This window comes from Hevea brasiliensis, chromosome 18 (assembly GCF_030052815.1).
Source record: "Hevea brasiliensis isolate MT/VB/25A 57/8 chromosome 18, ASM3005281v1, whole genome shotgun sequence".
Classification (NCBI taxonomy): Eukaryota; Viridiplantae; Streptophyta; class Magnoliopsida; order Malpighiales; family Euphorbiaceae; genus Hevea; species Hevea brasiliensis.
This window is the reverse complement of record NC_079510.1, coordinates 48,817,372-48,835,247: the sequence shown is the minus strand read 5'-3', so window position 1 is coordinate 48,835,247 and position 17,876 is coordinate 48,817,372. Positions and strand designations below refer to the sequence as shown.

General features: G+C 33.3%; 3 protein-coding genes across 4 annotated transcripts; all 3 read right to left on the bottom strand.

The window, feature by feature from the left end:
* Positions 1–752: 752 nt before the first annotated feature.
* LOC110633260 (auxin response factor 3) lies at positions 753–6,595 on the bottom strand. Of its 2 annotated transcripts, none has more exons than XM_021781773.2 (11): positions 5,760–6,595; positions 5,333–5,389; positions 4,826–4,996; positions 4,580–4,664; positions 4,335–4,425; positions 4,090–4,254; positions 3,301–3,420; positions 3,152–3,227; positions 2,575–2,734; positions 1,574–2,478; positions 753–1,084 (listed from the first exon to the last, which is right to left on the bottom strand). In XM_021781773.2, exons 1-11 carry the CDS (start codon positions 6,075–6,077, stop codon positions 1,043–1,045), a joined length of 2,190 nt encoding a protein of 729 aa, XP_021637465.2. In that variant the 5' UTR covers positions 6,078–6,595; the 3' UTR covers positions 753–1,042. The 2 variants fall into 2 exon arrangements, with proteins under 2 accessions (XP_021637465.2, XP_021637464.2); XM_021781772.2 differs by having other exon boundaries at positions 4,826–5,008; positions 5,760–6,594.
* Positions 6,596–13,078: 6,483 nt separating this feature from the next.
* On the bottom strand, positions 13,079–14,335 carry LOC110633250 (uncharacterized). Its single transcript, XM_058141108.1, has 2 exons — positions 13,895–14,335; positions 13,079–13,806 (listed from the first exon to the last, which is right to left on the bottom strand). Exons 1-2 carry the CDS (start codon positions 14,060–14,062, stop codon positions 13,234–13,236), a joined length of 741 nt encoding a protein of 246 aa, XP_057997091.1. The 5' UTR covers positions 14,063–14,335; the 3' UTR covers positions 13,079–13,233.
* Positions 14,336–14,446: 111 nt separating this feature from the next.
* On the bottom strand, positions 14,447–16,027 carry LOC110633251 (trans-resveratrol di-O-methyltransferase). Its single transcript, XM_021781757.2, has 2 exons — positions 15,211–16,027; positions 14,447–15,109 (listed from the first exon to the last, which is right to left on the bottom strand). Exons 1-2 carry the CDS (start codon positions 15,982–15,984, stop codon positions 14,801–14,803), a joined length of 1,083 nt encoding a protein of 360 aa, XP_021637449.2. The 5' UTR covers positions 15,985–16,027; the 3' UTR covers positions 14,447–14,800.
* Between the last annotated feature and the right edge of the window lie 1,849 nt (positions 16,028–17,876).

Sequence of the window (17,876 nt, the reverse complement as noted above, 5' to 3'; positions counted from 1 at the left end):
TCCAAGTCCAAGCTTTCATATTTTGATGTTGATGTCTTTTTTCTTCCATTATCACTTAATGATCTGACTTCTGAAATAATCAGGGTTTTTAGAGAATTAAATATATTTGATATTATTTACTTTGTTTAATAATTAATCGGAATGATGAAAACTCTTTCCTTTATCAATTGAGCATTTGAAGAATAACATTTTTAAATTTATATGAAGAGTACGTAAACCGTTTTAATGGGTAAACATGCATCCGTTAAGGTTTATGTAAAATATGAGAGAATTATAATTTTAATAATAAATATAACATATTAGTATGACCTTTTTTTTAAAAATTTTCAATTAGCCTTATATATTCATTTAAATTAATTTTTTATAAGTTTAAATATTTAAAATTTTTTAATGAAAAATATATTTTACTAATAGAAAATCAGTAAACCTTTATATGATGAGCAAATTGTTATGCGTTTGCAATGTGTAAGCATTCACGATCAACAAATATATGAATTTCATCTTTTTAAATTTAAGAATTTAGAACTCGTAATGTATTGTATAATTTATCTGCATGTTCACATAAAAAATTTTCTTTTCAAGACGTACCACTGGCTGCATGCATTTGATGTGATAACCCTATGCTCAAATTGGCTCTTACATGCAGCTTTACACAGACGGTAAAACACCATACAAACATTCATCACCCTAATATTGATCTTTTTCATAAATAATATTGTAAAAAAGAATACCCTGTACAAAGGAACACAGTATTAACATATTATCAATATTATATTTAATAATTTATATATTTCAGCATTGGCGGGCTAGCACCAGACAATATATCATCAATTCCACTAACAAAATATGACAATTCCATGTTGAGCAAGTATCCGTCACTGTGAACCCAAGTACAAAAAGCTTTTTGGCATAGCCAGGCGAGTTAGAGGGTTAACTTAAGAGATTAATTACATTTTTTCTTTCATCACAAGTAGCAAAATGTGTATTATCCACGCAACCGTAGGCATTCTCTTCTGCAGCCTCAGGTGCGACCACTAGCTTGTTAGTATATATGATAATTTTCAGGATGCTGTTGCAGAATCCCCTGCAAAACAAACATCAACGACTTCAGTGATATAAAATCAATGAGAACTAGAAATATATGCTCATTCTGAGCTAGACTCAAAAACAAATGATTAAATACCATTAAAAAATGGATTACAGGGTTTTCAGTGAAATACAATAAAACAAGCTATGTCAATCACACAGCAAAGAGTTGTGAACGAAGATTTCAAGTTCAAGGTTCATATGCAAAATGCTACACAAATAGGCCAGCATTGAAAATTGCAAGTGAATTGTTGGGCGCAGGTGCCTACTTCTAATTATCATCTCGAACCTAATAAACTACCTTACATTCACGAAACTGCCTTCAAAATCCTAATGAATGATCCAATTCGCTAATCATATCGATGCACCTATTACATATAGAAAAATCAATTGTCATGCCTACAGCACTCCTGCACAGTTCCTATCCAATACTTGTGCAGCACAAAGAAATATCAAAAAGCTTATCACTTTCAGTATAGGGGCTTACTTTAGTACAATTGCTACCAACAGCATTGGTTATTGCTGGAGGCTTCAGATGGAACTGCTCACCAACATGAGGCAGAAAGGAAGACCCAGGCTTCAGAGATGTTGCAGGAATGGAGACATCATCATCCTTATTAGCAACATGCCTATCCTCAGTCAACTGGAAACCAAATAGTCTGCAGCTGCTTTTACATGAAGTCACTATATCATGACCACCCCTAAATGTTGATTGAGCTATGCCATGTTGAATATGGTCACGAGATACACCAAACGAACTGATGCCCCACTGATCATCCCTTCTGCAAATATGCTCAGAATGTGAGGACATGCGCTTTCCATCACATGTTTCAGAATTACGAAACCAACTTTGAATGCCAATGCCTTGCTCCTCGTGATCACTTAAATTGTAAGCAGGACTTGGGTTTGAAATTGGGTTGCATGCTTGCTGGAACATTAACACTGATGAAGGGGAAGACACCTGTGTGGGTGGGCGCATATGAGTATTATAACCCTGCATCATGGCAGACCATCCATTTCTTGAGCTTGTCATTTGAACACCATCAGATATTCCAAAGCAACCATTTTCAGAGACATCATTAGAAGTTGGGGATCTTCTAAATGGTGATCTTGGAATTATTTCTTGACCTTGCAAGACCTTGTGCAATCTAAAAGATTCACTACAGCCTATGCCTTTATGGGAAACATCAGAGCTCGCAACTGGTCCTTCGGCACCATTTCTTCTTGTAGCAATCCCAGAACCAAGTGAGCTAGGGACACACCTCCTTGTCTCAGACAGATGCCGATTCTGATCAACACCATCATAAGGAGTGTTAAAACTCAAAATTTCTTGACCTTGCAAGACCTTCTGGAACCTTGAAGATTCCCCAAAGTCTGATACACCAATCCCATCTGTTAGGAAAACATTAAAGACAAGTCAAAAACATTGTTTGGACCATGGAGAGAATTAGTTATGACCATAGAGTTTCTTGAGAATGCAGAACATACCAGGAACTGGAAATTCATGTTTTGATGAAGGCAATCCGGACCTGCTTCTCTTCAGACCAGGTGCCATAAAAGTACTGCAACTGGAAACAGGACCAGATGGCTCAATTTCCCAAGGAGAAACCCTACTGTGCCTGCTAGTCTCCATATCATCCCACCTTACCTGCAAAAATGAGCCACAAACCAACAAGGCCAACAAATCATTGAAGAACAAAATAAACTTTCTTTGATCAAAAGCAAGGGAAAATCCTTGCCGTTATGCTATAAATTTAGTAATGGCGAGGAATTTTGCATGCTTAGTATCACCAGAAAGGACTGCAACTGAATTACAATGATATAACAAAATAGTTGGTTCCTATATAACAAAACAAAACACGTAGAAGGCATAGAAGCAAGGGTAGCAATGCATACTTAGAATGTAGACATGAAGACCTATTTTCTCAAGTCCAAGAACACCCTTACTGCTAAGTCTCAAGGCACAAGTCTTATTTCCAGTACATACGAATTATGAGAAAGTCTCTGCCAGAATATGTGAACAAATGCATATTTTACAGATAAAATTGCTGTAAAAAATACATACCCGAAGGCATCTCCACTTTGAACCAGGCCATCTAGCAGGATCTAGGTCACTGATTCCAGTTATCATTCCCACGTATCTGCCAAAGAGACTCTAGTCAGCATTTTGAAAAAGTAGTCAAGTTGAAATGTTACAAGCAAAGCATGTCAAACCTTCTTTCTGCTGCATCTTCTGTTTCAAAACGCATTTTGAACCTCATTCCAATAGAAAAAGAATGATCAAGGCTCTTCAAGAATTTATGAAAAGGTATTATAAACTCCGACAAGCTGGCCCTACAAATTGCCCATGAATATTTTAAGGACTAAAATAAATAAATGGAAATAATGAGGCCTAGTAAGTCTTATAATAAAGCGGTTATTCTATGTTAGCATTTGACATAAAATGGCAACCCAATAGCAGTTACATATATATGCAAATGTAATTATTATTTTTTTAAAAAAAAAAAAACTAAACTGCAAGGTAGTTATAAATTTTTGGAACCCACCCATGTGTACATGTAGACCCACTTATACATACATGTCCATCCACTATTAGGTTGTCATTCTGTAGGATATCCTACATGGAAAAACTGTTGCGCGCTGTATAATTACTCCTTTGGATTGTGGGTTTTGACAGATAAGTAGAAGTGACCAAGTGATTATAAAAAGTAGCACCAATTAGAAAGAATATCGTATATCAAAAAGGGAACAACAATTGGACCGTGTTGTGGTCATATGTAACATAGAGGTTATAGACTCTAGAATTCAGACCAAGCTTTACGAGAGGCCTAAGCCCCCTAATCTAGAATGATTATGATGAACTGCAAGCACCCTATTTAATTTCTCAAGCAATATATTCTTATAATTTTTCTGCATGTCCAATCTGACAGTTTTGCATACTAGGATCCAAAAAATTGATGGTGTTGTTGCTGCATTTACACAAGACCTTAGATGAAAAGATACCTTGGGTTGTAGTAAATGTTGAAAACGCTTCTCATAGATATAGCATTAACTACATCTGTGAGAGTGCTGTGATTCAACTGCTGACTACATTGAGCTGGTAAAGTAGCCCCACATTTAACTTGTGCAGCTCTTCGAATTCCCAGTCTCAATTCTCCATCCGCACCCCTAACACATGGCGCAAAATAAGAATCGCCAAAAAAAAAAAAACAAAGTTAATAATTTCACCTTCAAACAGGACTCCATACCTAAGAAAGAGCACAGCATCTCCAGAGACAAGTTTCTTCTTGTTTACAAATGCACTCCATCCAGTAGTGAGCAAATGCCTCCGCGGTTGCCCTGGTAAAACCAAAAAGGAAAATGCAGACTCAAGACATCAAATTAGGGAGCATGAGATACAATAAAATCCTAATCAGCACATGCTTATTCATGATCTGAGAGATGGCATCAACTATCAAAGCATAAAGACATAATGCAAGTTTCTAATGCATACCGCGGTAGATATGACGAAACCTCCACTCAAAGCCATGGAGATCCTTTGCTACAAGCTCTTGTGAAGGCCTCTGCTGAGAATAATCCTACAGTAAAATCTACTTAATTCATTGTACAATTTAGCCAAATTAACCTAATCAACTAGTTCCCAATAATAAAGGCACTCGCAGAAGAAGATAAATGAAAGTTATCAAATGGATTACTTCAGTACATGCCAGGTGAAAGAAAAATGCACTGTGATAATTACCAAGGGAGGGAAGCAGTCCTCAGCAGCCCGACGAGGGACGGAAAAACCTCCATGAGTGCTAGTATCAGAAGCAGTAAGGGTTTTGCAGAACATGTGGGGTGTTCTTGACTTCACAGCTGCTTTCATATCCTCCTCTTCACCATCCCCCTCAATTTTCCTTTCCTTCAACTCCTGCCCAATTTGCTAAACACAACAATGATCAAAACAAAATCAACTTCATTGTATCAATTTCAGATGTCCACATAACAAGACATAAAGAAAGGAGATAAAAAAGAATCATGTAAGCAAGTGCTTTATTTCCCATTTGGTAGTAAAACTTTCAAATCATAATAAAATGAATCTTCGAAGCTTATGCCTTAAATAGATTGGGAATAATTACTAGGTTAAGTAAAAATATTTCCTTTTAGAGGTTCCATTGACAAACATTTATGTCATTCAAAAGTGTAAAATTGCAACTCTTTCTTAAAGTTATTACCGAGTGAAATAGAAGATTAGAACAACACCAACCTCATTCTCAGGAACAAGAGACACTTGTGCATAAACATCATCATTGGCTGCCTCTGCCTGCCAGGAAAAAAAACGAAATTGCACATTCAACAACAAAGCCAGCAAAACGAGCACTCCATTTGATCCCCAATGAAAACCAAAATGAAAAAAAAAAAAAAAAAAAAGGATAAGATTTACACATACATGGAAATTCCATAGCAGTTTCTCATTACTTTTGCTCATTTACAATTGTAATATAAGTCTAATTCTATAGAATTGCATAAACCAATTTTTTTTAAAGACAGGGAATTATTTTTCTTTTAATATCCTAACAAACCAAATTGCACCCACAAATTGAAAAGACCAATAACACCCATTAGAACACAAAAAAAGAAAAAAAAAATCCAGCAATAGAAGATGGTATGGAAATTCATAGTCATAGGCTTACATGGAGCTTGACGTCAACAACCCGACAGAATATATGAGAAGGGAGATCGCAGGCAGCAAGCGGCAAATCAGGGAGTTGCTCCAAGTGGCCCTGAGGGAAGTACACGACCACACTCCCTCTCTTAGGCAAGGATATGAGTGGGCCCGCACAAGCATGCCAAAGTTCCAAACACACTGTAGAAGAAGCAGAAGAACCAGGAGGACTTAAATTAGAAGCACTTAAAGCAGAAGCAGAAGACGAGGATGGAGAAGACAAAGACACAGAAGACGGTGTCGTTTCATCCTCCTCCGTGGTATTAAGATCTATAATGCCCACCATTTTATCCTCAAACCCCAACTAACCAACAAGAGTACAGAATTGAAGAAAGAAAAGATTTAGACAAGTGGTTTGGTTATAGAGAGAAAAGAGAATGGTTTTCATTGCTGCATCAGTGCAACTTTGGCATTTGCTTAATAAAAGGGAGATGGGGTTGGGTGAGTCAAGACTCTTTCTCTCTTTTTCTCTCACTCAAATGAAAAAGCCATCAATTTTTGTTAAAAATAAAGTAAATTTGGGGATGAAATGGTATTAATGGAGGAGAGGGTTTAATATTTTGCTGTTCTTATTATTTTCTTTAAAAAGTTTTCAATGGGTTTTCTACTTTTCTCCTCTTTTTTGCCCGTCTGCAAGACTGAGACACAGAGCAGCAGTGCCTTGCCCTGGTGCTATTGCTGCAATGCTGAGACTGCTTGGGATGTGATATGCGACACAGAGAGTGAGAGAGAGAGAGAGATAAAGATAGGAGCGCTTTTACTACTCTACCATCATGTTAAAAGTGAGGAAAAAAAGTGAGAAAATTTATAGAGAGAGAGAGAGAAGGGGGTTGCTGTGTACGGATTCCTCTATTGCCGGACGGATGTCTATTCTGTCCTCTTCCACCTCCCTGATATCTCTCTCATGTCCCTCCTTTCATCCTAATCTAATCTTTTTCTTTTCATTGATGCTGCTGGTCCAGCGTCTTAGACATCCTATTTTCCATTCTAAATCTAAAAACCTCTTCAAAACTAGAGTATAAAAAATTCTTATATAAATTTAGTTTAAAATAAATTTAAAATATAAAATCTATTAAAATTTATTTATTAAATATATAAATTTTATATATTTATATTTTATATACATAATAAATTAAGTTTGAATAAATAAATTTTATTCAATAATACGAGTCATTCCAAATTTAATTTGCATTGATGTTTTATATTATTTATTAACTTTATATTTATAAATACATTTTATCATCTATTTTTTTTATAAAAAATTAAAAATTAAATTATTATTCACTTGTATGTAGGATAATGATCTGAAATTTTTGTGGAAAATCTACCAATATAGATGTGAATGAAAATTTAGTGGGTCCAAATAGTAGCTATTTTTCATTATGTAGCCTCAACTTTTTTAATTTTGAAAAAAAAAAAGCTATAATCTTTAAAAAGTTGAGAATAAAATCTATCTTAAATTTACTAAAGTAGTTTATTTTTCACAAATAGACCATTTGTATCTCTCTTTTGAATCCCCAATAGCACTTGAGAGCTTTATAGAAAAGTAGTGGTCTACTCTATCTTTGCCAAACTTGAAACTTGAGGTAGACTGTTCTCTTTTTTTTCCATTTTTTTAGATTGTGTTTGATTTGAAATTTGGATATTAAATTGAAAAATTATAAATTTAAAAATATTTTATTAAATTAATAAAAAAAATTCAATTTTTAAATTTAAAATGCAAGTGATTATTCAATAAAAATTTTATTGGGTTGAATTGGAAGTTCAAATAACATGTTTAGCTAATAATATTGTTCATAACTGGTAGAATTTAGTTAAAAAAAGTTTGCAACCAAAGCTTAGGCCATGATCTCGTTATTTTGGCTGCTCAAGTTTTGACTTTGCCTGCCCTTCATGCATGGAGATGTAGTCCCCTCCCCCTATGCAATTATGGCTGTTTTCTTAGGCCAAAAGCAATAGCAACTGATCATATTATTTCCATTATAATTAATATAAAGACAAACCTCACAATTCCCATCCCTAAACTCAATTTTTCAAAATATTAATGATCATTATTTTAAATCAATTTCTCTTTACTTCTGGACACCATAGTGTACACAATTAATTAATACTGATCTTTAAGGGGGGAAGGGTAAAAAGGTAAATTGAGTGGAGTGTGTGGACAAATGTGTCAACAGCAGTAGTACGTTACACACTGGTAACCCGGACGACACGGGTTACAACTCAACGCCCGATTCGCTATGACTTTGCCTTAGCTTTTTTTCTTTTTTTTTTTTTTCAGAAAGTTTACTATCCTACTTTCTCTTTTGAGCGCGTTCTTCTCCCAACACAAGAATTCGACGAGAGGCTTCTCTTTTTCTTAATGATGGATATTTATTATTAATGCTTATTTAAAGTTCAATCGTTTGAAAAATGAAATATATAATAATAATTTAAAAATTTTTATTATAAATTTATTATTTTTGAGAAATTAAAATATGAAACAAGAGCCTGCTTAAATAATAAATTGGATTAATCGAAAAGAGGAGCGTGAAAAAAACACGCTGTACGGAGCGTGGACATAAAATGTAAGTCTTTCGATTTTGTCTTTAATTTGGCCTTTCGCGTCAGTGCCACCAACCGCACTAAGATTATTTCATAATGAGACTGCATGTTGATTTGAGCACCCACGTACTTTTGATAAACGGGGCGGCTCACATAATTAAAGAGGGCATTTAATATAAGCTAACGCTGCCCTACTTATGTCAAGCTTTTTGCGCCACTAACTCAATATATGATCTAATAAAATGAAAATAATAAAAGGCCCCAATTTTAAAAGCGGAAAACAAGTGATTGAAAATTTGACCCCAAAAAAAAAGTGATTGAAAAGAGAGGAATAGAAGTGTCCATATCAAAACCCCATTTACCAAAATTCCCATTCACATGGTCAATTGCAACGTTGGTAATTGGTTGCCTTGCTGGGAAACCATCAACATAATACATACTCTTTTCACCATGCCTGCATTCACAAATAGGGTTTGCAATTCTTTGCTCTCGCATGCTAGGGTTGCCACCGCCCATTTTTAGTTCAAGATTAATTAAAGGACTAAAAACGAACTTTTAATTCATTTTCTGGACATCTTGCTCTTTCATGCAAGGATGTCTTTGGGTGTGAGTTTATTAGTTGGTTTTGTTCAAGAATTCGAGCGTCTTCTTCTAGGTGAAATGTGGAGAAGCATAGAGGCAGGCAGCGCTGTGCTCGACTATTGCCTCTTTCTTCTCTTTAGCTTTAGGATTTGACTGTGGGCCTTTGGATCGATTTGTAGTGTAGAGCTTTTCTTTAGACCCCATTTTTTTCTTATAATTCTAATATTTAGGCTCAACATTTTAAGATATATTTAGTCTAACTCTTAAATATATTTAATACCTATTATTTGTTAGTTGATAACCGATTTATATTAACTGTTTGATAAAATTACATTTATCTGTTATTATCATTTTAATAGGTAAAATAGATATATATTATATAATTTATTTTATTATTGAAATAAATATAAAATTATTATATTATATTATTTTATTATTAAAATAAATATATATTTATTAATTTAATATATTATATCATTTATTATATTATTAAAATAAAGTATAATTATTATTTATTATATAATATTATTTACTTTATTATTAAAATAAGAAAAAATTAAATAACTTTAAAAATGTAATTATAAAATAATAAAATTATTATTATTATTAATAAAGATAAATCTTATAATTATATATTTTTTCATAATAAATAAGTATTTTATATTTTATGTTATTAATAAAAAATTATTTTAATAAAGTTACAATATGCTAATTACAATATTAAGATTGTAAATGAAAAATGATAAAAGCAAACAATGTTGATTTTTGAGTTACACGGGAAAAAAATATGATTTAAATAAAAAATAAAATTAAATAATTATTAACTTATGATAAACATTTTTAAAAATATAGTTGATACAAACTGAAGTTGATGAATATTACATAGGGATTGTTTGATTTAACTGTTGAATATAACTGATAACTGATAGTTGATAGCTGGTAGCTGATAATAACCGATTTATATTAAGTGTTTGGTAAAACTATGTTTAACTGTTACTGTTGATATGTAAAATGACTAAGAAGGGTATATATTATATAATTTATATTATTAGTGAAATAAATATAATATTATAAATTTATTATATTATATTGTTTATTTTATTATTAAATTAAATGTATAATTATTAATTTAATAAATTATATCATTTATTTTATTATTAAAATAAATATATAATTATTGATTTACTATATTATATCATTTATTTTATTATTGAAATAAAAATAATTAAATTATTTAAAAAATAGTTAAATAATTTTAAAAATATAGTTATAAAACAACAAAGTTGATAAAAAAAACTTATAATTAATTTTAAGTTTTAAAATATAAAAAATGTATTTTTTATAATAAATAAATATTTTATATTTTATATTATTAATAAAAAATATTTTAATAAAGTCATAATGCATTAATTAAAATGTTAAAATTATAAATAAAAAATATAAAAGTATTAATAATATTAATTTTTGAGTTAAATAAAAAATGATAATATGGTATAAATAAAAAATAAAATTGAATTAGCTTTTAGCTGATGAGAAATATAGAGCTGATACACCCATCTATTTGCTTTATTTTTTTTAAGTTTACTAAACACTATAATTTACATATTTAAGTGTTTATCAGCTATCTAATAGGTAAATTAAACACCCCTATAGTTACCTATTAACTATTAGTTATAATTTTTAAAGTTTATTAAATACTTTGATTCACTTATTTGAGTATTTATTAGCTATCAGTTGCACCCAAAAAATAAATCAAGCACTCACTTAGTCTTTTAAGCTCAGGCTCTATTTTTTTATGGAAAATAATTTTATTTTCTATATTTCTTTAGTGTTTAGAATATTTAAGAAAATAGGTTAACTAAAAATATTTATTGATCAAAGACAATATCTAGTCATTTTTCATTTTTTAATTTTGATAATATTAATAAAATATAAAAATACTTATAAATATATGATATAAACACATCATTAATTTAATATTAAAATTAAATAATATAAAATATTTTTATAAAAAATATTCATAAAAAAATATTATATATATAAATTATTTACTGTAAAATAGATAAATAGAGCTTCATTAACTTATTTACAATGAAATACAAGACCTTGAAAAAAAAATTTTAATAATAATTTTGTTTTTAGTTTGATTTTAATTTTAATTTTAATTAAATTTAAGATTGAATTTTTTTAATATAATTATTTATTAATTATAATAAAATATTTAAATATAAAAAAATCATATATATTTATATACATAAATCTTCGTATTAAAAAAATAACAATATATATACCAGAATAATATATCAACATTAATTTATTTATTTTTTATTTAAAAAAGGAAAAAAAAAAAGAAGGGAAAAGGTACAAACTTTTTAGCAGGCACGAGTGGGAAGTGGAATGATGGAAATATCTCACGTGCACCATAGGCCAAATACACTTTTTTTCTTTTTCGTCCCACTGCTTTCTGTCTATTAATCATGTCAATTTGAAATATCATATAATCCCCTTAATTAAATATTAATTGATAATTAGACTAACAATTTTTTTAAATAATTAGCGGTTAATATCCACGTTGTTTACCAGTGACTATTGATGGAATGCAGCTTGTTACTTTATCTCCATTCCCTCCAATTCCTCACTCCCCTCTCTCCATCCCCCGGCGAAGGATACCAACCCCTCTCACTCTCTTAAACGCGAGTGTATTTTACTCCGCCATCACAAGCCATGTTCAACCTCTACAAATCTCCAACAGCCAGCGTGCATTGACATCACTTGTCGGTAACGTGGAGAAAGAGCGCTCCCCTACAACGACTAAGTTTTTCGCTTTCTGCAGAGCAAACCCTCGACTTTTACGCGGGTGCTTGCTGCCTTATCTGCCTTCCTTTCTGCCATTATCTCAGCCTTTCATCGTACTTCTGGTCTTGTCAATCATACCCCCCGCTCCCAACACGCGCCCGATGTTCGTGTTTTTTGCTACGGACGCCACTTTTCCTGCCACTTCCTGACCGAACACGCGTCATTTTAACTACATATATGTGATTTTTAATTTCCAATATTATTTTGCATATATTTGCCAATTTTATCTATTATTAATATATTTCAATTAATGAATATTTATTTTATAATGTAAAATATATTAAATTTAATTCAAAATTTTGACTAATATCAAAGATGCTGAGAGAGAGAGAGAGAGAGAGAGAGAGAGAGGGGTGAGTAGTAGTGGAGTCATGATGTATAGGTGAAGCCCATTGGGCTTATGACATGCAGAAAAGGACGAGAAACGGTGGGGCCACCGGGTGTGATGTGGGGCACTGATGCGTGACACGTGGTGCGAGTGCTATAATAACAGAAGATCTCGAAAACCGCCCCACTCTGCAACCATTAAAAAAAGCAGTACTCTTATCCCAAGAAGTGGGACGACACGTAGACCCAAGTAGGATTTGCCAAAAGGATCAAAACCAGTCGTTGTGGGCAGACGCTGTCGGCTACTTTTATGGTAACGTTGCTACTGATCGTACGGATACGAAAGGCCCAAAACATTAATTATTCTGCCACCTGCCTAATCTCAGCCCTGCCAATACCACTTACTCAGTTACACCCTCACTTTATTATAATTATTATTAATTTTGGAAAATATAAAATTAACAAGAGAGAAATGATTAGAGGTAGGTTATGTGTCTTCTCACTGGGATATTAAAGTAGTTTCATTTTTATTGACTGTAGTTTTGAAATAATATCAAATTTCTATCTTCTAATGCAAGCGAGAAAGGTTGCAATTGCAAGGAAATGGTGGATGTTGCGTTAAAGAATAGATGAAGGTAGTGTGCAAGAATTGCGTGTTAAAATATTCTTTGAAAATGAACCCTTTAGATACCTTTTTTCGTCATACCCTTTAGATTATATTTTAGATATTATTAAAATTTTAAGGCCAATCATGCAAAAGTTAGTAAATAATTAGCCAGTTGGTAGCTACCAACCAGCCAAGCAACATAAACAGGCAAGAGTTGGTGAAAATTTTAATTATTTAGGTGTAATTTAAAGTATTACATAAAATTAATGAATGATATCTGTAGATATTTTACATTTGTATTACATATTTTTATTTATTTTATGTTTAATGGAGTGTAATGCAATATAATATTGAGGAATATCACTTTTAGCCTGTGGCAATAGCCTTGAATTGAATCCCATGCTTACAAATTGTAACGTTTCTTTTTACCTAAAATTTACTGCATAATACCCATGAATTGGCTAGCAGAGAATTTAATTGGTTCAGAGATCAATAGAACCATGTTAAAATTATTTGTCTTGAACTCTTACCTAACAAGAAGTTCTTCAATGTCAACAGCTGCCTCAGATAATCTATCACCAACCCTTTTGACCATCTGGCTCTCCGGCGGCCGATACCGGTGCAACGGAGTGGAATTGGTGTCAAGGTAACGGAGGACGATGACCATAATAACAGAGGAAACAAACATAGGTATAGGACCAAAAAACCAGAGTAGCAAATCAAGAGCAAAATACAGTGCTCTAAGTCCAAGTGACCAAAAATCACCTCCTCTTATGATTGCTACCTCCACATTTTTCACAGGTATGTCACTGTCTGGTGTGCTTATGAGATAGTTAGCATGCACAAAGTGCCTTGCAGACTGAACAAAGCATGAAAAAGCTAGGAGAAAGCAAGTGAGGAGGCATAAGTACTTGATGGAAATGGTGGATGGTCTAGTGTCTCCATAGACTAATTCGCTTTGGAAGATGTTATTGGAGGGGTTCCCTAGCCATGCTCCAATAAGAGAGCTGAGAGTTAAGGAGATTGTTGCTAGGAAAGTTGCTGCTGTTGTATTGGAAGCTATAACAGTTAGAGCAATACTAACATCTCTTTTGTCTGCCTGCAAATCAAATACTAAAGCTTGATAACGGAGGATAATTTCCAAGTAAGAGAGAGAGAGAGAGAGAGAAAGAGAGATTAATTAAGACCTGCATAATTCTCTCAACCCAAGCTCTTTTGTCATTATTTTCGAACCCCATGACTGTGGTGTGAGGGAGATTAAGATATCTGTATAGAAGGAAGAGGTGGTATGCAAACATGATCGGCAAGCCACTAGGTACCAATATCAAATCAAGGTAATTCTTCTTGAAAACCATTTCCCCCCCTTTCTTTCCAAAATAATGATGATGAAAGGGTTCAAGAGTTATGGATTCTTGAAATTTTTTGGTTTAATCACAACTTCCTCCCATAAGATGATTTGTTGGTGCGAAGCAATTGTTTAATGTTTGTGGCAAAGTTTTGACTTACTTCAGTTGGACTGCAGTGACAAGTTGCAATCTTTTATGTACAATTCATATGGATTCAGTAGGCATTTAGGCAATAATTTATTAATAAAATTATTTAAGAAATGTTACTGTTGAGAGCAAAATTAACAACAATCAACAAACCCACATAAAATGACTCCCCGGAATAAATTAACCTCAATTATGGAATTTCAGTTACACCTAGATGCAGCAGTCTCATATTTGAATCTCACCCAATGGAAAAAGAAAATAATAATAATAAATTTCCAGCCTCATCATTTGCTTGGAATATTACAGCGTCCTCGGATCAAGGCCCAAATATTCTTTATGGGCTTCCTGTTCTCTTCTTTTTGGATGGATTCTCCTTAACTGGGATCAAAATAGCATGGATTTGCGCTTTAGCAGAATCATGTTCTATATTATTAATTATTATTATTATTAATGGCCATTAAACTTAAACATATATTAGAGATGCAACTTATAATATAGTTGCTTCTACACGATACGTTAAGCTGCAATTGCGTTGCTCGCTCAACGATTGCATGCAGCAACTCAGAAGGAACAAACAAGAAACTCATATAAAGTGACTTCCTATGGATAAACCTCAATGATGGAATTTAACCCACAAGTAGCAGTCATTTTATAACGATTAAATCCAGCCTCCAAGAAGAGCCTTGCCCATTCTTGCTCGTTTCTCTCTCTTCCGGTGCATACAAGCATCATTTGCAGGTCTGCAAAGAGCTTTGTTTCTGCCAGCTGATTATTACTTTCATCTTTCTTTTCATTAATCACCATTTCTATAATTATCAATTTTCCTCCCTTGTCTGTGCTGGCAATAGCTTCTCTGCATTGCTTCAAAATCTTTACGCAGGCCTCGTCGCTCCAGTTATGCAGAACAGACTGCAAAAAGTTTCAATATCACCTTCAAAAGACTTGAGACAAAATAACCATTTACCCATAAGTTTTTATGTCAATAAATTGAAGAAAACATATATATATACCTTGATCAGAACTGCCTCGGCAGAAGGAATCGACTGAAACATGTCACCAGCGACAAATTTCACGTTTTTGCTCTCTGGCAAGTTTGCAACAACTTGCGGGAGATCCAAGACTGTGCATTTCATATGAGGGTATGCATCAGAAATTGTCCTGGCTAGAGTTCCTGTTCCACCCCCTACATCAACCAGTGAAGCCACACCTTCAAATATTTCCTTATGGTTCTTAACAATCAAGCTCACCAACTGAGAATCACAGGCCATGGCCTCATTCAATAAATTGTTAAATTCAAGATTTTGCTTCCCATATTCCAAAAAAGTAATTCCATGATAAGTTTCAAATGCTGTGAGCTCATTCCCTTGGAAACAGTCAGAAAGGGAAAACCATGGAGTTATCAGCTCAGGATCTAGCATTGCTAGAACAGTGGTAGTCAAGCTGGTGGAGCTATCTTTGAGCAAGAGACTAGAAGAAGTAGTAAGAATATAACCTTCTTCTCCTCCTCGATTCTCGTGTATTTTGGTTGTAGCAAAGAAACCAGAGTGCACCAGTATGCGCATAACGCGCAGCAGACAGCTCGCTTTTGTTGGGGGAACTTGAAGCGCAGAAGCCAACTCCGGAAGGGTAATAGGTTTGTCATGTTTATGAATTATGTCAGGAATTCCTAGCTGAACAGCACATTTTAGAGACATGGATTCTAAATAGTGGTACATGTGTTTATATATGTGACGCTGAGCTTGAAACAACTCATCATTAGCTCCAAGCTCTTGATCTAACTCCATGTCAGGTGAAAATTTCCCAACTTGGTTGCCCTTGAAGTGTGTTGCAGCTTTCCGCTTATATATACAATACAATCGCGGCACTGTATACTTTTACGTGATGAAATGGTTAATGAGGAAGTTTCTTAGCAGTTGAAATAGGCAAATTGACTTCCAAATTTGGGTGTTGGAAAAGAAAGAACCTAACATAGAAAAAGAAGACATCATCTTGGTTTAAATATGATCCTTGACTGAAAAAATCAAAGAGTTTGAATGAAGGACTTTTCATTCTAAGATGAAAAGGGTGACATATGGTTTGATCTCGAAAAGGAACTTGATCGTTTCCTTTAACATTACGAAAATATTAAAAAAAAAAAGTTTAATCTTTAGGTCCACAGTCACACTGTTGAGTTGACTTGGACAAGGACAACTGCCGTTTACAAAATATGATGTCAAGAAGACTGGCGTTGGCAGAGGAGGAAAAATTATGAAGAAGGATCATAAACAAAGTCCCCGCCGAGTGCCGGTCATGGGCTGGTTCTGGTTTGATTCCAAATCGGATTTGGCAGTTCCAATTCGTGAATGATAAGACCCAGTCCAGTACCGAAATGCTGGGAGTTCGGTCTGGTTCAAGGCCCAGGAGGGGATCCAGCTGGTCCCGAGATTCTAGTTTTGGTCCGGTTTGAGTCTTTGAACCGTTGACCGGTTTTTGTCCCAGGTTTAACAGGGCCGGTTCTGGGTCTAACCCCACCTAACTTACAACTTGGAAGAAACAATTGCAATTAATAAGCTACATTTCTTAAAATTTTCGTGTCGGTAGTTAATTACATTGACAAAAATTCTGCAATGTTTTGGATTTCTTGAAGCAGCATTACTTGACTGCCAAGACGAAATTGCAATGTTGGAATTTTGAAGTCACATGAACCATTAAGATGCAAGGAAGAGACTAGTCCACTGTCCACGTAAAGCAGCAAGATGATTTCATATGAAAATATTTCGCAAATTCTAGGCCAACAATAATTGAATAAAAAAATTTTCTCAGTGAATAACATTGTTATGCAGAGAAAGTTCTGTTAACTTTGCGAGGAACTTTCAGAAATGAAAGGGCAGAGAGGTTGTTTTCACAACTCGGACAAATGATCCTTTAGTCACAAAAGAGCAATCTCCCCGTTGCTCTAAAGTTTTCTAAAAACAATGGATGCATAGTTCAACTATATAACAGTTGTATGTTCTAAGTGGCCTTGCATGTAATTTTCGGGAGCAATAACTTGTAAATATTGTTATTGGCTCTGTCGCTGCAACTTAATCACCAACTCTGTTTCATAACAGAGTAAAATCATACCCTCTCTCAAGTATTTTCTTAATATACCCTCCATTTATATTAATCCACTAAAAATTACTTATGCTAAATTATTCTTAAAATTAATGAATTTTAATTTTATAATATATATTTAATAGAATTATATTAGTGAACTAATAAATAATCTGCCATTTCAAAAGAGAAATGATTTGGAACTGATGAAAAAGGAAATTTAATCCATATTTATGGGAGGAAGAGAATATTTTTACTTTAAGCTTTAATTATTTACCTCCCACAATGTTTAATCGGTATGCATCAAACAATTACACATGTTTTTGAACCTTCCTTGGAAATCTGGGATCATTACAAAAACAGCCTGAAATGTCTTGTCCCTTGAAGTCCAGGGTCACAACAAAAACAGCAGAAAATGTTTCTTCCTTTTTTGGTCGTTTAAAACAAACAATAGGACTAAATGCCAAGCAACCTACTAATTATGGTCGACACTTTCCAGTTTCTATCATGGGATTGTGAGACACTTAAACAGTGAAAATAATTAACAAAATGGAAATTAGAGATATACAACCATTCTTCCTATTCTGAAATCGCAGAATCTCAA